Here is a 15,884-nt window from a genome sequence, read left to right as displayed (position 1 = left end):
TAATTGTGAAAGTCTTAAAGAATTATATGTCTATTTACAGACTATTTAATAATGAGGAAAACATTTGTGATAAACTCTTGGCTAAAATAACAAAGTCTTGCAGGTAAGGGTTAGAGATGGCTCAGTGGTTAAGGGCACTGGCTGTTCTTCCAGAGAACCTGGGTTCAATTCACAACAGCTACATGATGGCTCAAAGCCATCTGTAACTCCAGTTCAGAGATTTGACATCCTCTTTTGACCTGAAGACCATGGTGAATGGGCACAGAAGCAGGCAAAATAATCTTATGCATGATTAAAAGTAAATCTTAAAAAGTCAGGGTATTAAAATACAATTTATGAATTTTATACGTACCTAAAATTTTTTGGCAGGTGTATAACTACAAGTTAGCAAAAGTTATTGTTGAATGGCAATATCACAGATGAGAATTTTTTAAATTGTGTATGTGTGCCGGGCAGTGGTGGCGCACGCCTTTAATCCCAGCACTTGGGAGGCAGAGGCAGGCGGATTTCTGAGTTCGAGGCCAGCCTGGTCTACAGAGTGAGTTCCAGGACAGCCAAGGCTATACAGAGAAACCCTGTCTCGAAAAACCAAAAAAAAAAAAAGAAAAAAAGAAAAAAAATTGTGTATGTGTGTGCTATTTTACATATGAAGTTGTTACATTAAAAAGAAGAATATTTCTTTAAAACCTCTACAGTGAGTAGTAGCGTTTCCTTCTCTCTGGAGAACTCTTCTGGGTTGTTTTTCACTGTGAACATAAGCTGAGTCTTGATTGCACTAAAGCTTGTATCTCAAGCCAAGCCCTTAGGAGTCACAAGTTTACAGGGGGTTTGAATGTCCTAGTACCTTGTATAGATAATTTTAATAATCAAACAGCAAAAAAGGGCTCTTGGTGGGCATAACTTTGTATATAGGCACTCTCTGAGACTAGGAAGGCGATTAGCTTATCAAAAAGTGCTTTGTTGACAGTACTTTCTTCCAAAAATGAAAATTGTCAACCATGATTATAAAATCTGACAGAACAAATAACTAAATAGAAAATGATAAGGACAACCTGTGAGGAAGAAGGTGAGGTTTCAGAACAAGGAAGTCTTTTCTTTTTGTAAGTTATAACAAAGGGAAATATTATCCCTAGGCTTTTTCAGCCTTAAGATAAACATCTAAGTCAGTAGTTCTTCACCTGTGGGTCATGCCCCATATCCCACATGTCAGACATTTGCATTACAATTCATAACAGTGGCAAAGTTACAGCTACGAAGTAGCAACAAAATAATTTTATGGTTGGGGTCACCACAACAGGAGGAACTGTATTAAAAGGTCGCAGCATTAGGAACGTTGAGAACCACTGGTTTAATTAAATGCCATATGATTATTTGCAAATGTTTGGTCAATCATTAGTAATTTCTTCTCACATGAATAATCTGATTACTTAAAGAAGCACTTGTTATATTTTTTTTAAAAAGAAGTTCTATTATATTCAAATATGCAAAGAGCAAAGGACCCTTGTCTCTTAACGAGTGGATTGAGTCAGACATGTGTGGAGCTACAGGGCTCAGCTAACTTCCTTTAGCATTAACCTAATGCTAACAAGACAAGAGGTAACTTGATTGTGGCTATTTTAAAATCTTATGACTTTAAAAAAAATCACAGGATTAGATGAAAACATAATTAAGATGGGAGAAAGTAGAAAATATTACATTTTCAATTTATGTTTTTCAAGGTCCAAGAATGATGTCAAAAGCCTAGAGGGAACATGAGAAGGTAGTTTGAGGGTCACTCCCTCATAAGTACTCAGAGTCTAGGTTTGCAGCCTTACACTAGTAAACAATGATGTGTTTACTCTATGCAAACATGTCCAGGTTTATTTAATACCTACTCGCTGTACTAATTTTTATTTAACTCAAAACATTGTTATTTGTATACATGATTTCTTTTTTTTTCTTTTCTTTTTCCTTTTCTTTTTGTTTTTGTTTTTGAAACAGAGTCTTTCTATTACGCAGCTCTGGATTTCCTATGGCAACCAGGCTGGCTTTGACCTCACAGAGATCCTCCTGCCTTAGCCTCCCAAGTGGTGGGACTAAAGGCTTGTTCCAACACACCTGGCTAACTTCATTTATTTTTATTTTGCATTTTTAAGATCAATTGTAAGGGAACTCATATTAAACACAAGCTAGACACTGTGCTATCCTGATTCTTTCAGCAATGGTAATAATTTAGGAAATTCACCAAATGGCAGCTATTTGAAGGGTAGCTGGGATGCTTAAAACAAAACCTTGGTTAGAAAAGGCAGGGATAGCTGGCCTCATTTCACCAGCTCATATGGTGAGGTCAGCTTTTGTAACCTGCAATGACAACTCTTACCCGCAGGGCTTTTGGGCAGTTCTGACGGAAGCTTTGTAAAATGTGATGATTTATCTTGTTGGTCATTGATGATGGATGAACTGTCAACACACTGAGGTCTTGTGGGTAGAGTGTCTGAATGACAAGGAGTCTCATCACTTGGGACAGACCCAGAAGACATTGGCTGCTCTGTTTCCCTTTCTGAAACGCTTGGGCTTGACACTGACTGGTAAGACAAAGTTTTTTTGTGGGAGAGTTCTGGGTGATCCTGAAAGTCATCTATGCCCCCTGCATCTTCAGTTCCATTTTGCAACCTGTCAGATTCTAAAACAGTAAACTCTCCTACTTCCTGGCCAAGGACAGGTCTAGGACTCTGGGGAAGTTCATTCTTCACTGCAGAGAATCTCACATGCTTTAATGGCTCCAGTGAGTTTGTGGAAGAGTCATCTTCTAAAGAATGTTCCTTTTCAGAAATTCTCTCGTGGATGGTTAGACCAGGTGATATGATTTTGCTTTTTGGATCAAAATTGTAATTTAATCTGAGAGTCTCTGAGTCCGTGCTACTGGAGCTGGAGTTACGTTTGAGAATCCCCCTTGGAGCCCCTCTCGCATTCAGGGAGTCCCTCCTTTGTCCAGGAAGAGTCTGGTTATCATCTTTCTTTAAGTCATTTGACTTGTAGATGAGTTTTCTGGCTTTGGGAACTGGAGCTTTGGTATGAGATGCATTTTCGGGCTCCATGGTTACAGGTTGCTTTGGTCTCTCTAACTTTTGACATGACATATCTGGGACAGATGGCTTTTCTTCTGATTCTGACAATTCACCTGAAAATTAAAACATATTAGGTGATATATTAAGTGGAAAGCAACTCGACAATTTAAAGGAGACCTACGTTTAGTCTGCATCTAGTAGGCACTATGGAAATATTAAAGATAGTAAGGGAAGGTGCATAAATGCAAACCTAATGGGGAAAGCACTTACAGACCCGTATATTAGTACACAGATGACCTTTACAGTAAAAACATTATTCTATGATACGACAATGGTAATAACTAGCATTAAACATTTGTCCAAAGCCATAGAATGTAGAATACCAAGGGTGAATCCTTGATGTACATTACTGATTCTAAATGACAAAGATGTTTCCAGGTAGCTTGTCTGCGTGTGGTGTTTAGAATGAGAGTGACCTGTGGAAGCTCAGATATTTGAATGTTTTCTGCCTACTTGGTGAAACTGTTTGGGAAAGGATTGGGAGGTGTGACCTTGCTGGAAGAGATGTGTGACTGGGAATAGGCTTTGAAATTTCAAAAGTCCACCCATTCTCAGTTAGCTTCCCTCCTCCCTGCCCCCCCCCCAGTCCTCTACTTTCCAATAAGGCATAGCTCCCAGCTATTCTTTCAACACCATGGCTGCTGCCATGCTTCTACCATGATGTCATGAACTCACCCTCTGTAACTGTAAGCAAGCCTCCAAATTAGATGGTTTCTTTTATAAGTTGCCCCGGTCATGGTATCTTTTCACAGCAATAGAAAACTAATCATACTCTCATAGTTATAAAAACCATACTACTCTGGTAGCAGATACTAACCATGAAAGAGAATCTGCACATGTGGGGATAGGGCATATGTAGATATTGCATATACATTCTGTTTATTACTGTTGTAAATGAAGTCTTCTCTTAAAATAGATGTACAAAAGCTGGTAAGATGGTTCAGAGGTTAAAGGCATTTTCCACTCAAGTTTGGCAAACTAAGCTCAATCCCATAAAATCCACAAAAAGTAGACAAAGAGAACCAAGTCCACAAAGTTGCTATCTGAACTCTATATGTGTGCACACACGGTATGTGAAAGTAAAAGAAGCACTATAAAGAGAGGATTAAAGAGAAAGGAGAGAGAGAAACAAAACTATAGAGAGAAGCAAAAAACCACATATTTTTCTTATGTGAAATCAAGGTATGTGCGCGTGTGCATGTGCATGTGCATGTGAGTGTGTGATATGAAGGCTGACGGGGGTTTATTTCCAGCAAGTTGGAGATGGGAGGGAGGGAGGAAGGCAGTGGGGATTAATGCAAACAAGATACAATAAAATATAAGTGTAAAATATCACAATAAGATTATTTTGTTTTGTATTATCTTGTATGTAAAAATTATTGAAAATATTACTGTGCTTTATCTGCTTTGTGATACTATATACTGATTATAAAAACTTTTAAAATAGAGTCTGAAGGGGTTAGAGCACTCAATGGTTAAGAGCACTTGTTGCTTTTACAGAGGACCTTGGTTTAATTCCCAGCATCTACATGGTGGCTCACAACCACCTGTAACTCCAGTTCCCAGGGAATCCAATGCCCTCTTCTTAACTCTGAGGGCACCAAAGAATGCATAAAATAATTTAAATTTTTTTTTAATTTTTTAAAGGATGCTGAAAGAAAAATACCAATACCACCTTTTAAAATCATGTATTAAAATCATAAAAAGTAACTCAACATTTAAAATAAAAATCCCAATACCTAAAACTAATGTCTTATCAAAAAAAGTTTAAAAACAACTAACATGTGCCAATGGCGTTTTCCTACATGATATTTGTGTCTTATAAAGTGTACCCAATAGGAAACATATTAAGACAGGCTAATTGAAGGCTCTAGGTCACTGTCCAACTGTTTCTTATCTTTGACTAATTTTTTAGTGAGTGATACTGTCTTTCAGTTGCTTTTGAAGGGACAGAATTTCCTCTTCCTGTCATGTAAACTTCCATAAGTGACAAACTTAACTCGGTCAAACCACACACTTGATCAAATGCTCCTGAGCAGAAAGCCTTATCACTTCCTCCTGGGACAACTTTAAATTTTTTGTCAACTTCTTTTAAACAGACAATGGTGTTGGCACATGGTAGGCATGCAAGAAATACTGTTATGTGAGAGACTGCATGCTTCTAGTCCAAAACTTTCCCATGTCACTGCTGAGGGGACTCAAGGCATGGAGGTCACAGAACCAGTGGCAAGCCCAGGGCTGGAATGTGCAGACATTCAGTTCCTAATATCTAGACAATGGACAGAGCAGCAGAAGAAAACCATCAAGACTTCTCACTTTCTCCAGGGAGTTATTTTAGTGAAAGGAACTCTGAGCATTTCCCCCCTGTCCATAGATAACAAAGATAAAAATAGCTAGGCCAGGAAAATAATATTTACCCTCTTTTGAAATCTGAAATAAACCAGCTTTTCCAGTTTTTGACTGCTCGGTTTTGGTTTGCTGCGATGAGTGATCCTCTGGCAGCTTGGGGCTGTTAAATGGATTCTTCCTTTGCTGGGGGAAAATAGTGTTTATTAAACTTGGTTTAAATGTCATAACAGCATCCTAGCATTAGCAAATGCTTACGAGCACACATATTTGATAGCTTTAACCAGCTCAATCTAGGCATGTTTAGGCCTAGGGCAACTGTTTAGTTTGGTTAGCATAAAATTATTATACATCATACAAAAACATAGGTACAATTATATAAAGTATATGCCTCGCCAAAGTCCTTTGAGTAGATCAGAAGCACATTTTATTGGTAAGAATGACCCTGATTGATAGCAAAAACCTGGTCAAGGGCGAGGAAATCCTAGGTCTCTAATCAGGTCAGAATGCCATCAGGGCTCTTTCTATCACATGGCTTACTATATGAGATAACAGCTCTTTGATATTTACTTGCACGATGACTTAAGTCATCTTGAAGTGCTTCACAGTCATTGTTATGGACAACACTGACAGCAAAGGCTTAAGTACATACAGACTGGGTTTGTTGCTGTTTTGAGACAGGGCATTCCTAAACAGACTATGCAATGGCTTAGGCTCCACAATATTCCTGCCTCTGATTTTTCGTATTAATACAACTGATTATAAATGATTAGTGTTTGTAGTTTTACAAACAGTCAGCTCCCCCTGGAAACAGACCTCTAATAGACATTTGAGAAACCTAAAAATAAGGACCGTGATATAACTGATAAGGGAACAGCAATACCATATAGGATTTTAATGTTTTACTTTTTACTGGAGTCTCGTTATGCTTCCCTGGCTGGCCTGGAACTAGCTATCTAGACTGAGCTGGCCTGGAAGTCACAGAGATACTACTGTGTCTGTCCCTCTACTCATCCCAAGACCTGGGATTAAATGATGGGTCACCACCTGGCTCTTTAAAAAACTATTTTAAGGCTTAATTATGTATATATGCTGGGGGGTACATGAGCATGCAGGTGCCCGCAGGGGCCAGAAGCATTGGCTCTCTGGAGCTGGAGTTAAGAAACTCATGTCCTCTGCATCAATGGTGAACTATCTTCAGCACTGAGGCCAACCATCTCTTCTGCCCTTCAACTGTTTAACTCTTGAGGACAGAAAGAAAGCTGGGCCTTTAGCAACACAAACATAATTATCAACTTTATCCACCACAGGAGTGACTTCTTAAACTAAATACCCAAATTATATACACCTGGTACACAAAATGAATTACAGGAGTCTCTGTATTTCGTTTTGCTTTGACGTGATGAGAAAATTGGCACTCCTGCCCCTAATGAGATTTTAACTGTCTGGGCTCAATCTACCTTGGGCAGAGACACAGCTGGAGTCCTCGTATTTTCCTGGGACATATCAATCACACTGGAAGCTGGATTCACCACACTGGAACTGTAAAAGAAACCATCACTCAGAAAATAAAACGTTACCCTGTAGGAGGCATCAATCCATGGCCAAGAGCTTTTAAGACAGGAAAAGGGGAGACATTTGTAAGATCAAACTGCCAGAAGGGAGAAGAAACTGAGCTGCAGACATGATTAGGCACCAAAGCAAAGGCAATGGTGGGACAAAGATGTAAGGGCAGCATGAGAGAAGACAAAAACACCTATCAGGGTTTTTGAAGATGTCCAGGGTACAGGCACACAAGAGGTTCACAGCTTAAATTTGCAGAAATTAACTCATTTCAAACTTAGATTTAAGGTAAGATACGAGTGAGAAAGTGAGCAATGGGTTTTATGGGTGAACTAAAGTCACAAGATCTTGATTCCATGGCAGTATTTCTCCTAATACATATAAAGCATAATTGAAGCAGAGACTCAGTAAGGTAAGTGACCTGCCAAGGAGATAGAATGATCAAGTCAGACTGTTATACACAAAGGCTGGTGGGTTAGGACAATTTCTTATGACTGTCATCCCAACAAGTTAATAGATGAATTCTTACTCAGGTACAAAGAGAAAAGTACCAGAAGGCCATTGAGAAAGTGGTGGGTGGGCAGACAACTGCAGCTGGTTGAAAGAAGTCCACAGGATTCTCTAAACCATGATGTCCTTTTGAGAGGCAGCACAGCCCGGGGTGAAAGTAAACAAAGAGTTCACAGAGCATGGTGAGTTGAGCAGGTCACTCCCTCAACTATAAATAAGAGGAAAAGTGGGTCACAGAATCCCAGGACAAGAGGGAAATCAGCTTGCTTATGCCAGGAGCTTTGCCATAGACATAAAATATGAAGTCACTATTGGCTGGACCGGCTGCTTCCTGTTAGTCTCCACCAGTTCTTAGTGACATCAGAATCAAGAGCTTGGAAAAATCTCTGAAGGTGATGTCTTTTCCCCTCACAGAAACAAACAGAAAGGAACAAGCAAGGCAAGCCCAGGCAAGGAAACATTCACCCTAGGGTCATGGTGCCCAAGATTGCTGCCACTAAACCCCAAGGCTAGCCATTTTGTGGTTTCATTTCTGTACTTGAACTGAGGTTTTTTTTTTTTTCACACTAAGCTCTTAAGAAAGCCATCCCTCCTTCCATCACCTTCTTTATTGATTCAAAAGTAAAGTACAGCAGAGGAGGTGTCATCGTGGAGCCCAGTCACACAAAGGCAAAGAAAGGGGAAGGTAGGATGTATGAAATGGAAAGCACAGGAAGAGCTTGTAATGGAACCAGAATTTGGACAGAAAGGGACCCTTACAGGAAATCTATTCCTGCACTAGATGGACACAAAGCCAAAGCCAAATCAAGTTGTGTAACAGCAACGTGTCAAAAAGAAGCATAGCCACCGATAGAACTCGGTGTCCACACAATGAAAGGCCAACATCTCAGAATTGAGAGGCCATTTCTCTCCAGCGTCACTTTAAGAGGACAGTAGGGGAAACCTAGCCAACTGCCCAGTGCCAGTGAAGTCATGGGTCCTGGAGGAGAAACTACAACTGCCACTCTATTAAACAAGCATGATTCCTATCTACATTCTAACTATTTTTCCTTATACCCACAGATAACTTTATTCCTCATCCATCACCAAGCAAAGCTCTTTGCAACAGACAGTGACCATTACAGAAAAACATAACAGGTCAACATGCAGAATTGTGCAGCCCAATCCCAACTGATATATTTATAACACAACTTCTGTACCTTATACCCAGGGATCATTGTGGAAGAGGAGACAGAAAGACTATAAGAGACAGAGAGGGAGTTTGCTATAAGATCCTGTCTCCTAGAAATGCCAGAGGCTACACCCATGAAATCTTACCAGTGTGGCTGCCAAAGCATGAGCTGAACAAGAACAGCTCCACAGGACATCCAAACGTGGCCGGAGAAAGTCCATCCACACAAAGCCTATTCAGGAATGCTGAGAGCAAGAGAGATAGTCTTCCCCCAGAAAGAGTACACTAATCAATTATCCAATCATGGTCAGCCCTAAAACCATGTTAATATACAAGTAATATTAAACAGCCTGAACAAGTTGTATTTATTCACATAGGTAACAACAATTGAAAAAGAGGTCACGGGGCTGGAGAGATGGCTCAGTGGGTAAGAGAAACATCTGCTCTTCCAGAGGTCCTGAGTTCAATTCCCAGCAACCACATGGTGGCTCACAACCATCTGTAATGGGATTGGATGCCCTCTTCTGGTGTGTCTGAAGACAGCAACCGTGTACTCATAGACATAAAATAAATAAATCTTAAAAAAAAAAAAAAAAGAAAAAGAAAAAAAAGAAAAAGAGGTCACAGATTTGAAAGAGAGCAAAGGGGAGTATAGTGGAAGGTTTTGAGGGAAGAAGGGGGAAATAAATGCAATAAATTCCTTATAAAATGAGCCAGTGCGAAATATGATGAAGAGTATACAGCAGATGCCTGACACAGTGTAAACGATCTCCTCTAGTAAGTAAAGCTGCTGGATAATCACAGAGGTTGTGTATCCCCGAAGGGCAGACATGGTTTTTTGGCATCATGCTCCTTCTCACTACCCAACCCTAAAGGGAGATCATCAGAGCTGCAGATGAAGCTGAGGGTTATTGGTTCTTTCTCCACAGAGGGTAGGAGGGAGGTTGGCGGCAGAGTGAGTATTAGGGAAATGTGGGCACTGAAGCTGCCACTTTGGCTCACTATGCCTATATACAAAACAGTATCTAAGTCTTCCCAAACCAAAGGTGAATGGGATGCTGGGAGCTTAACCTTTTTGATTATTTCAGAAGAAATAATGGAATTCTTTTCGTTTCCGAAGAAAATGCACCAACATTGGAGAATGAAATACCATAGTGAAGCCTATAACCCCCCCCCCCAACTTCCAACTCCTTTTGGAAATGTTCTCCAGAGAGATTGTAGCTTGTGGGCAGTGCACATCCTGACAGCAGCCAGCCTCTCTTGATTCCATGCATTCCAATTTTGCATCCTTGATTCTCCAACCCCAGGGCTATGCATTCCAAACCTCCTTCATCTTTCTCTGCCTGTCAGTGCCTGGGAACCCACACACACAAGCAACCTGTATACTTTGCATTGCTGGATGCTTACACAAGCACTGTGGTGCTTAGAAGGACACAAACCTGACCTGCCACACCAGATCACATCCACTCCCCAGCAAACCAGGACATATCAGAACACCCTATCTAAACAACTGTCCCATATAATACAGCCTCATCATCCTTCAAGAACCATCCTAAATGTGACTATGTCCAGAATGTCCCTGCAACCCCTCTACCCCATGGGGGACAGAATCGGCACTGCTGGCCATGTTCTGAGCCTCTTCATAGAGTGTGTTCAGGGCTAACTTGGACAACTTAGTAAGAATCTAAAAGACATACAGTGAAATAAAACTACATTGAGACTGCAGTTCTGTGATAAGGGGGCTTGTTTAACATGTGCAATGCCCTGGGTTCAACATACAGCATGGAATTAATAAATGTAAAAAGTGGATTAGTGACTGCATCTTCTACCATGAATATCTATTCATATTCTCTTTGTTCTATTTTTCTTTGCATCCCATCATTCTAACTCTTTTACCTGTGGCTCACATTTGTCAAAGTGGCTATAATGAAAGTAGTCACTGACTTCTATTGATGACATTTAGTTTTGGGGCCCCTTTCTTACAAGATATCAAGACACTGAGGTGACCACTACCTTCAATGGCCCTGCTATGAATTGCCTTGTTTGGTTGAAGACTGAGCTTTATGAAGATCCTTATAATAAAACAACTCTTAAATCTTATAAACCATCAGTCCTAATACTTTTTCTAATAAAGCTTTCATGGTACAAGGGCATAGACCTCTCAGATATCTAACTCTTGCCTGGCTAGATGTTCTTTTTGCTATATAGGAGCTGCAGACCATCTGGTCTAACTGCTAGGATGGCACAAATATGTTTGATTTGCATTTCAGGAAGGTGGCTATTGAGAAAAAGAAAGGAGATTGAAATGTCCAAGCACACAGGCTTAGTACTGGGGGAAATTCAAGTGTTCTTTATAGTTTATTTTATATAATTCATCCTTCCAAGAGAAAGGATGACACTGACAGGCATCTGAAGTGTGTGTGACAGGGAAGAGGACAAGGGGCTAGAAGAGAGAAAGAACTGGTAGCTTAGAATGCATCTAAACGATATTTGTTATTTTAGATGTTTCACCTGGCCTCTCTGTAACTCTAGAGATAAAACAGTTATAAACCATCAGAGGGTAAGTCTCCAAAGATGGAATCAAAGGAGAGAGAGAGAGAGAGAGAGAGAGACAGAGACAGAGACAGAGACAGAGACAGAGACAGAGACAGAGACAGAGACAGAGAGACAGACAGACAGACAGACAGAGAAATGAAAAGCTCCACCCTTGTCTAGGTTAAATCTAAAGAAGTGCCTGTAGCAGAGATATGGGGCTCTGATCAGTAGACACCTATTAGGCTCTCAGTAATACCCAGGGCTCCTTACTTGTTTAAGGGAATTATCTCAGATAACATCAATTGGCTTCCAGACAGGAAATGTTACACTTCACTGATGGGCAGGGCTCTGGGTTCTGACATACAGAGGGAAGAGCTTCTCTGGTCTTTATTCTGTATGCTATGTTCTATGGCTTGTGTGCACATGCTCAGTGATGATTTTAGGAGGGGATATGATATGCTATTGATGTTGGGTTCATGGGCCAGTGGCAAGCCATATTACTTATCACTAATTAATGGTGATGTAAGTACATGGGACTGAGAGCATGTGCTCAGGACCATTTATAGCAGTTTTCAAAATGCCCAGTTGACAGTGATCTCCTGCATGCTTTTTTTCCTTCTGTATTTCATGTCTGTGTTTTACAGAAAGCATCAGCCTGTGATATTTAGAAATCCAAGTTTAAAACCGAAAAAGGAAGCGGCCCTCCACCATCGTTTATGAAGTTCAGCAAACACCATCTGGCTAAATTAGTCACCAGGACTCATGCTGCTGGTGACCAGATTTCCAGCTGCCCTTCAGGGAACAATGTTCTCTGCTTATAAACCTTTCTGAGCTTCCTCGTGCCACGGCTGTAAACAAAGGTGAGTTCATGAAAGACGCAGGTGGCTGCCCATGTCTTATTGCTTGCTGATCACCCATAACATTTTATGAGTGGGCTCCTATGGTCTCGTGGCTACCACACAATAAAGGCTCTTGTCACCATGCCTAGGTAAGAAACTGCATGGCCCAGCCTCATACCCCCCAACTCTTCACTCCTGGCTAAAAAAATATTGACAAATGCTGAATCATTCTATTGAAAACCTCTTAGCCTAGAAGTAACTTAACACACCCAGCTCACAAAGGTTAAACAGCATAAGTGGGCAGCATTGCAGGAGACTGACACCAAGAAAAATGGTGGCCTCTGACACGAAGAGGAGGAAGTGCAGCTGAGTGATTACCACCCACGCCACGTCTCACAGAACTGGCCTTAACTGAGCAAAGCACGCTTGATATGCCTAGCAGCTGTGTGCCGGCCTTCTCAACCACACTTAATCCATGTAACCTAATAGTATAATTGAAATGCCGCTGGAAGTTGCCAATTTTTCTACTTCCTAAGAAATGCTGACCGGTTCCCATATTTCATTTCAGTTACTCTCACAGCATCCTAGTAAGGCAACCCAGTTCCGGTTCACAGGTAAGATCTAAAAGGTCTATCTGGGGCCGTGCAGAGGACAATGCACGTTTAAATCACAGATATTATATTAGCCTGGAAGTAAGGAAGATGGGGCAATGCACACCATCCTGAGGGGGCGTGACGAAATGGAGTTGAGCATCTTTGCCTCTCAAGTCCTCTGAGATGGAATGAGAGCTTGGAGGCAGGATGGGAAGTCTGGGCTTGAACAAACAGTGGGATGAGGTGTTTGCCTCTGATGGCCCAAGCTGTCTTCTTGCCTCTTCCGTAGGGGTGTCTGTTCCCTCTGCTGGTTAGTGTTCCATGTGCCTTAGCCCCTATCATAACCAGATTCTAAGATATGATCCCAGCAACTTGCTCCTGTGTCTAAATAACCATGTCCTTTCCACCAGGGTTTCTAGGATTTTGGCTTCATTTGTTGTTGTTGTTGCTGCTGCTGCTGCTGTTTTATGAAAGTCTTATTGTAACTTGATATACCATGCTTGGTTGATAACCTTCAAAGGCCTGCTTTTTTTAAAAAAAAAAAAAAAGCAAAGGCAGAGTGGATCTGGGGGTGGAGGTGATGGAAAGGAGAGACTGGGAAGAGAAGAGAAAGGAGAAACAACGGTCAGGATGGAATATATGAGAATAATTTTTTTTTTTAAAGTAAGGACTTTCTCCATTAGGGGCATAAGCAGGCAATGGGGTTGGGGCAGGACACTAAGGAGAATGAGTAGAGTGTCAGCAGTTCCTGGGGTTCTTGAAATGCTACACTGAGTACCATCTGTACTTACTGTGCTTACTACATGCTATGAGCTACGGTAAGAGTTTTACATTTACTGTCACCAGGGAGGTTTTACTGAGCAACTGATGGGAACAGAGGCAGAAACCCACAATCAAACATTAGGCTGAGCTTGAGGAATCCTGAGGAAGAGGGAAAGGAAGAATTAATTGTAGGAGCCAGAGGCATCAAGGATACCATACAAACCCCACAGAATCTATTATTCTGGGCCCATAGGGGCTCCCAGTGACTGAATCACCAACCAGGGAGCCTATGTGGAACCTATGTAGACCTTCTGCACATATGTTACAGTTGTGTTTCTTGGTCTTCTTGTGGGACTCCTAACAATGGGATCAGGAGCTGTCTCTGACTCTGTTGCCTGCCTTTTGGTCCCTTTCTTTCTACTGGGATACCTCCTAGCCTTAATAGGAGAGGATGCACCTAGGCAACCTGATATGCTATGTTTGGTTTATATCCATGGGAGGTCTGCCCTTTTCTGAAGAGAACGGAGAAGGACTGGATAGGGGAAGGACAACACTGGGGGGAGAGGAGGGAGTCAAAACTGTGGTCAGCATGTAAAAAAAAATAACTTAGAAATGAATTCTACATTTACTAGCTATTTGGTTTTCTAATAACCCTGTTAGATTATTAATCTTGTTATGTACCAGTGGAAGTAAAGGCTTAAGAAATTAAAGGCACTATTTTAAGATCACATATCAACCAGCAGGTCCCTTAACCTCTACTCAACATGGCAGATCAACATAGATGACACAGAAAATTACAAATGGTCCTGGAGAAAAATGGTGAAGCCTATCACTCATGTGAAGTAGTTAATTAGCAGACACCTTATTAGAGTCAGTATTCCATTTTTCATGTGGCATGACTTACTCATAGTTGACTCTGAAATGCCTATTGGTAGCTGTCTTAGACACTCAGCTTTTTTGCCTTTAGACTGTTGGAAATATCTCTGTTTCCACAGTGCTTGGTCTTGGACCTAAACTCAGTGTGTTCCACAATCAAAGACATTGTCTTCATGCCAGTATGAGGTTCTGAGGTGAGCTGTCTCCACTGAGACAGTAGAGGTAAAACACAATTGCTCTTCCCACCAAAAAGTATTAACTGTGACCTGAAGAGAAAGATGCTAAGGAGAATACCTTTAAGTACCTAAAAGCAACTGAGTAAGTCCCCAGAGTTTTGAAGCAACATAACAGCTTGTTACCTCTTGCAAAGGTCAACAAATGTCATCCAAAAGTTTTGAATAAAAGCATCTAAAAGTCAATACTGGAATACAGAGGAGAATGCATTTTAAATGGGTATTTGCTATGTACTACATGCCTACTGATCTGCATACATGAGACCGGTTCTGATCAGTCTATATCAGTCCTGTCTGTCCTGCCTGGTTTCTGTCCTTCCGCATATTTCATTGTTCCAGATGTAACAGTATGATCAGGACTCATCTGTCCCCTGAAATGAACTGTAGCACTCATGGACTCCTTTTCACTCTACCCCAAGAAAATCTTTAGTACAAATAAAAATCCACCACTGCTGATGTTGAAAGAAACAACCATTTAACATTTTGACTCTAAGGTTGAGATTTAATGAAAATTCTAAAAACTAGGAAAGAAGCTTGTGGAGGCTCCATTCCCACCAAGGTCTAGAATTCCCCCAAACATCATCTGTGCTCATACCTATGACTACTGTCTTGCCTTTGTACCCCAAGCCCACATTTGCCTGAAAAACACATTGAGCCATGAAACCCACAAGTTGTGTCATACCTTGGGCCTGCTGGACCTGTTTCATCTTCTGGCTCTTCCACAGCAGCTAGCTCTGTGGGAAGGAAAGCATCTTTGTTGATATTATTCACCCAGCTCTCCTTTGCCCTCATTGCTGTGTCCTTATTCTGCTCAGCTGAAACAGGAAACAGTAAAGACAGAAAGGTTATCGTTCTCACTGCTGCATCTATACCTTTCTCATTGGCTCCTATCAATAAGGGCTCAAATCTGAACCTCGGGCTTCCCAACTATCAAGATGACCACTGGGTCTCAGGACCAAAATTATATCTGTGAGAGAAGTTAGTAGATTCCTCTGATTTCATAGCCCTGCTTCTCAGTCTCCTGAAAGGATAGGCGTGCCTTTAAAGGTACAGGCACCCTAGAGACCACTGAAGCAAAGTCCTAAGTGCCTTTAGGTTAGTCTGACCTGAACTAGAGCCAAGGCTGGGTATTCTTAGCCAAGAGATTCTCAGAATGGAATCCTCATCAAGCATTTACTCGGTCCCTATAACTGGCTAAATACAATGTTTGACTCTGCGGTACAAAGGTAAACAAATTATCCTAATTTAGGATGTTCCTCTCCAGTGCCTCTCCAACTCAATAGATCTGTCCACAAATCCAAATTCTAAGTTCTTCACTACACACTGCTTGAGTGTCATCACCCCCATAA

At 41.1% G+C, this 15,884-nt stretch overlaps 1 protein-coding gene across 19 annotated transcripts in view; it reads right to left on the bottom strand.

Annotated features, from left to right (window-relative positions):
• The window catches only part of Sytl2 (synaptotagmin like 2), a 111,745-nt gene that overhangs the window by 33,182 nt on the left and 62,679 nt on the right, over positions 1 to 15,884 (bottom strand). For 11 of the 19 annotated variants that reach the window (XM_076937717.1, XM_034500443.2, XM_076937709.1 and 8 more), the window contains exons 4-7: positions 15,218 to 15,350; positions 6,914 to 6,995; positions 5,525 to 5,639; positions 2,360 to 3,160 (exon numbers count right to left, since the gene is read on the bottom strand). In XM_076937717.1, coding sequence (XP_076793832.1) covers positions 2,360 to 3,160; positions 5,525 to 5,639; positions 6,914 to 6,995; positions 15,218 to 15,350 — 1,131 coding nt within the window. The remainder of the gene's footprint in view (positions 1 to 2,359; positions 3,161 to 5,524; positions 5,640 to 6,913; positions 6,996 to 15,217; positions 15,351 to 15,884) is intronic. The other 8 variants (XM_076937710.1, XM_076937715.1, XM_076937732.1 and 5 more) reach the window with 3 other exon arrangements.

The sequence above is a fragment of the Arvicanthis niloticus genome, chromosome 1, assembly GCF_011762505.2.
Source record: "Arvicanthis niloticus isolate mArvNil1 chromosome 1, mArvNil1.pat.X, whole genome shotgun sequence".
NCBI classification, from domain to species: Eukaryota; Metazoa; Chordata; class Mammalia; order Rodentia; family Muridae; genus Arvicanthis; species Arvicanthis niloticus.
The sequence above is the reverse complement of the archived record's forward strand: the minus strand, read 5'-3'. Positions and strand labels throughout refer to the sequence as shown.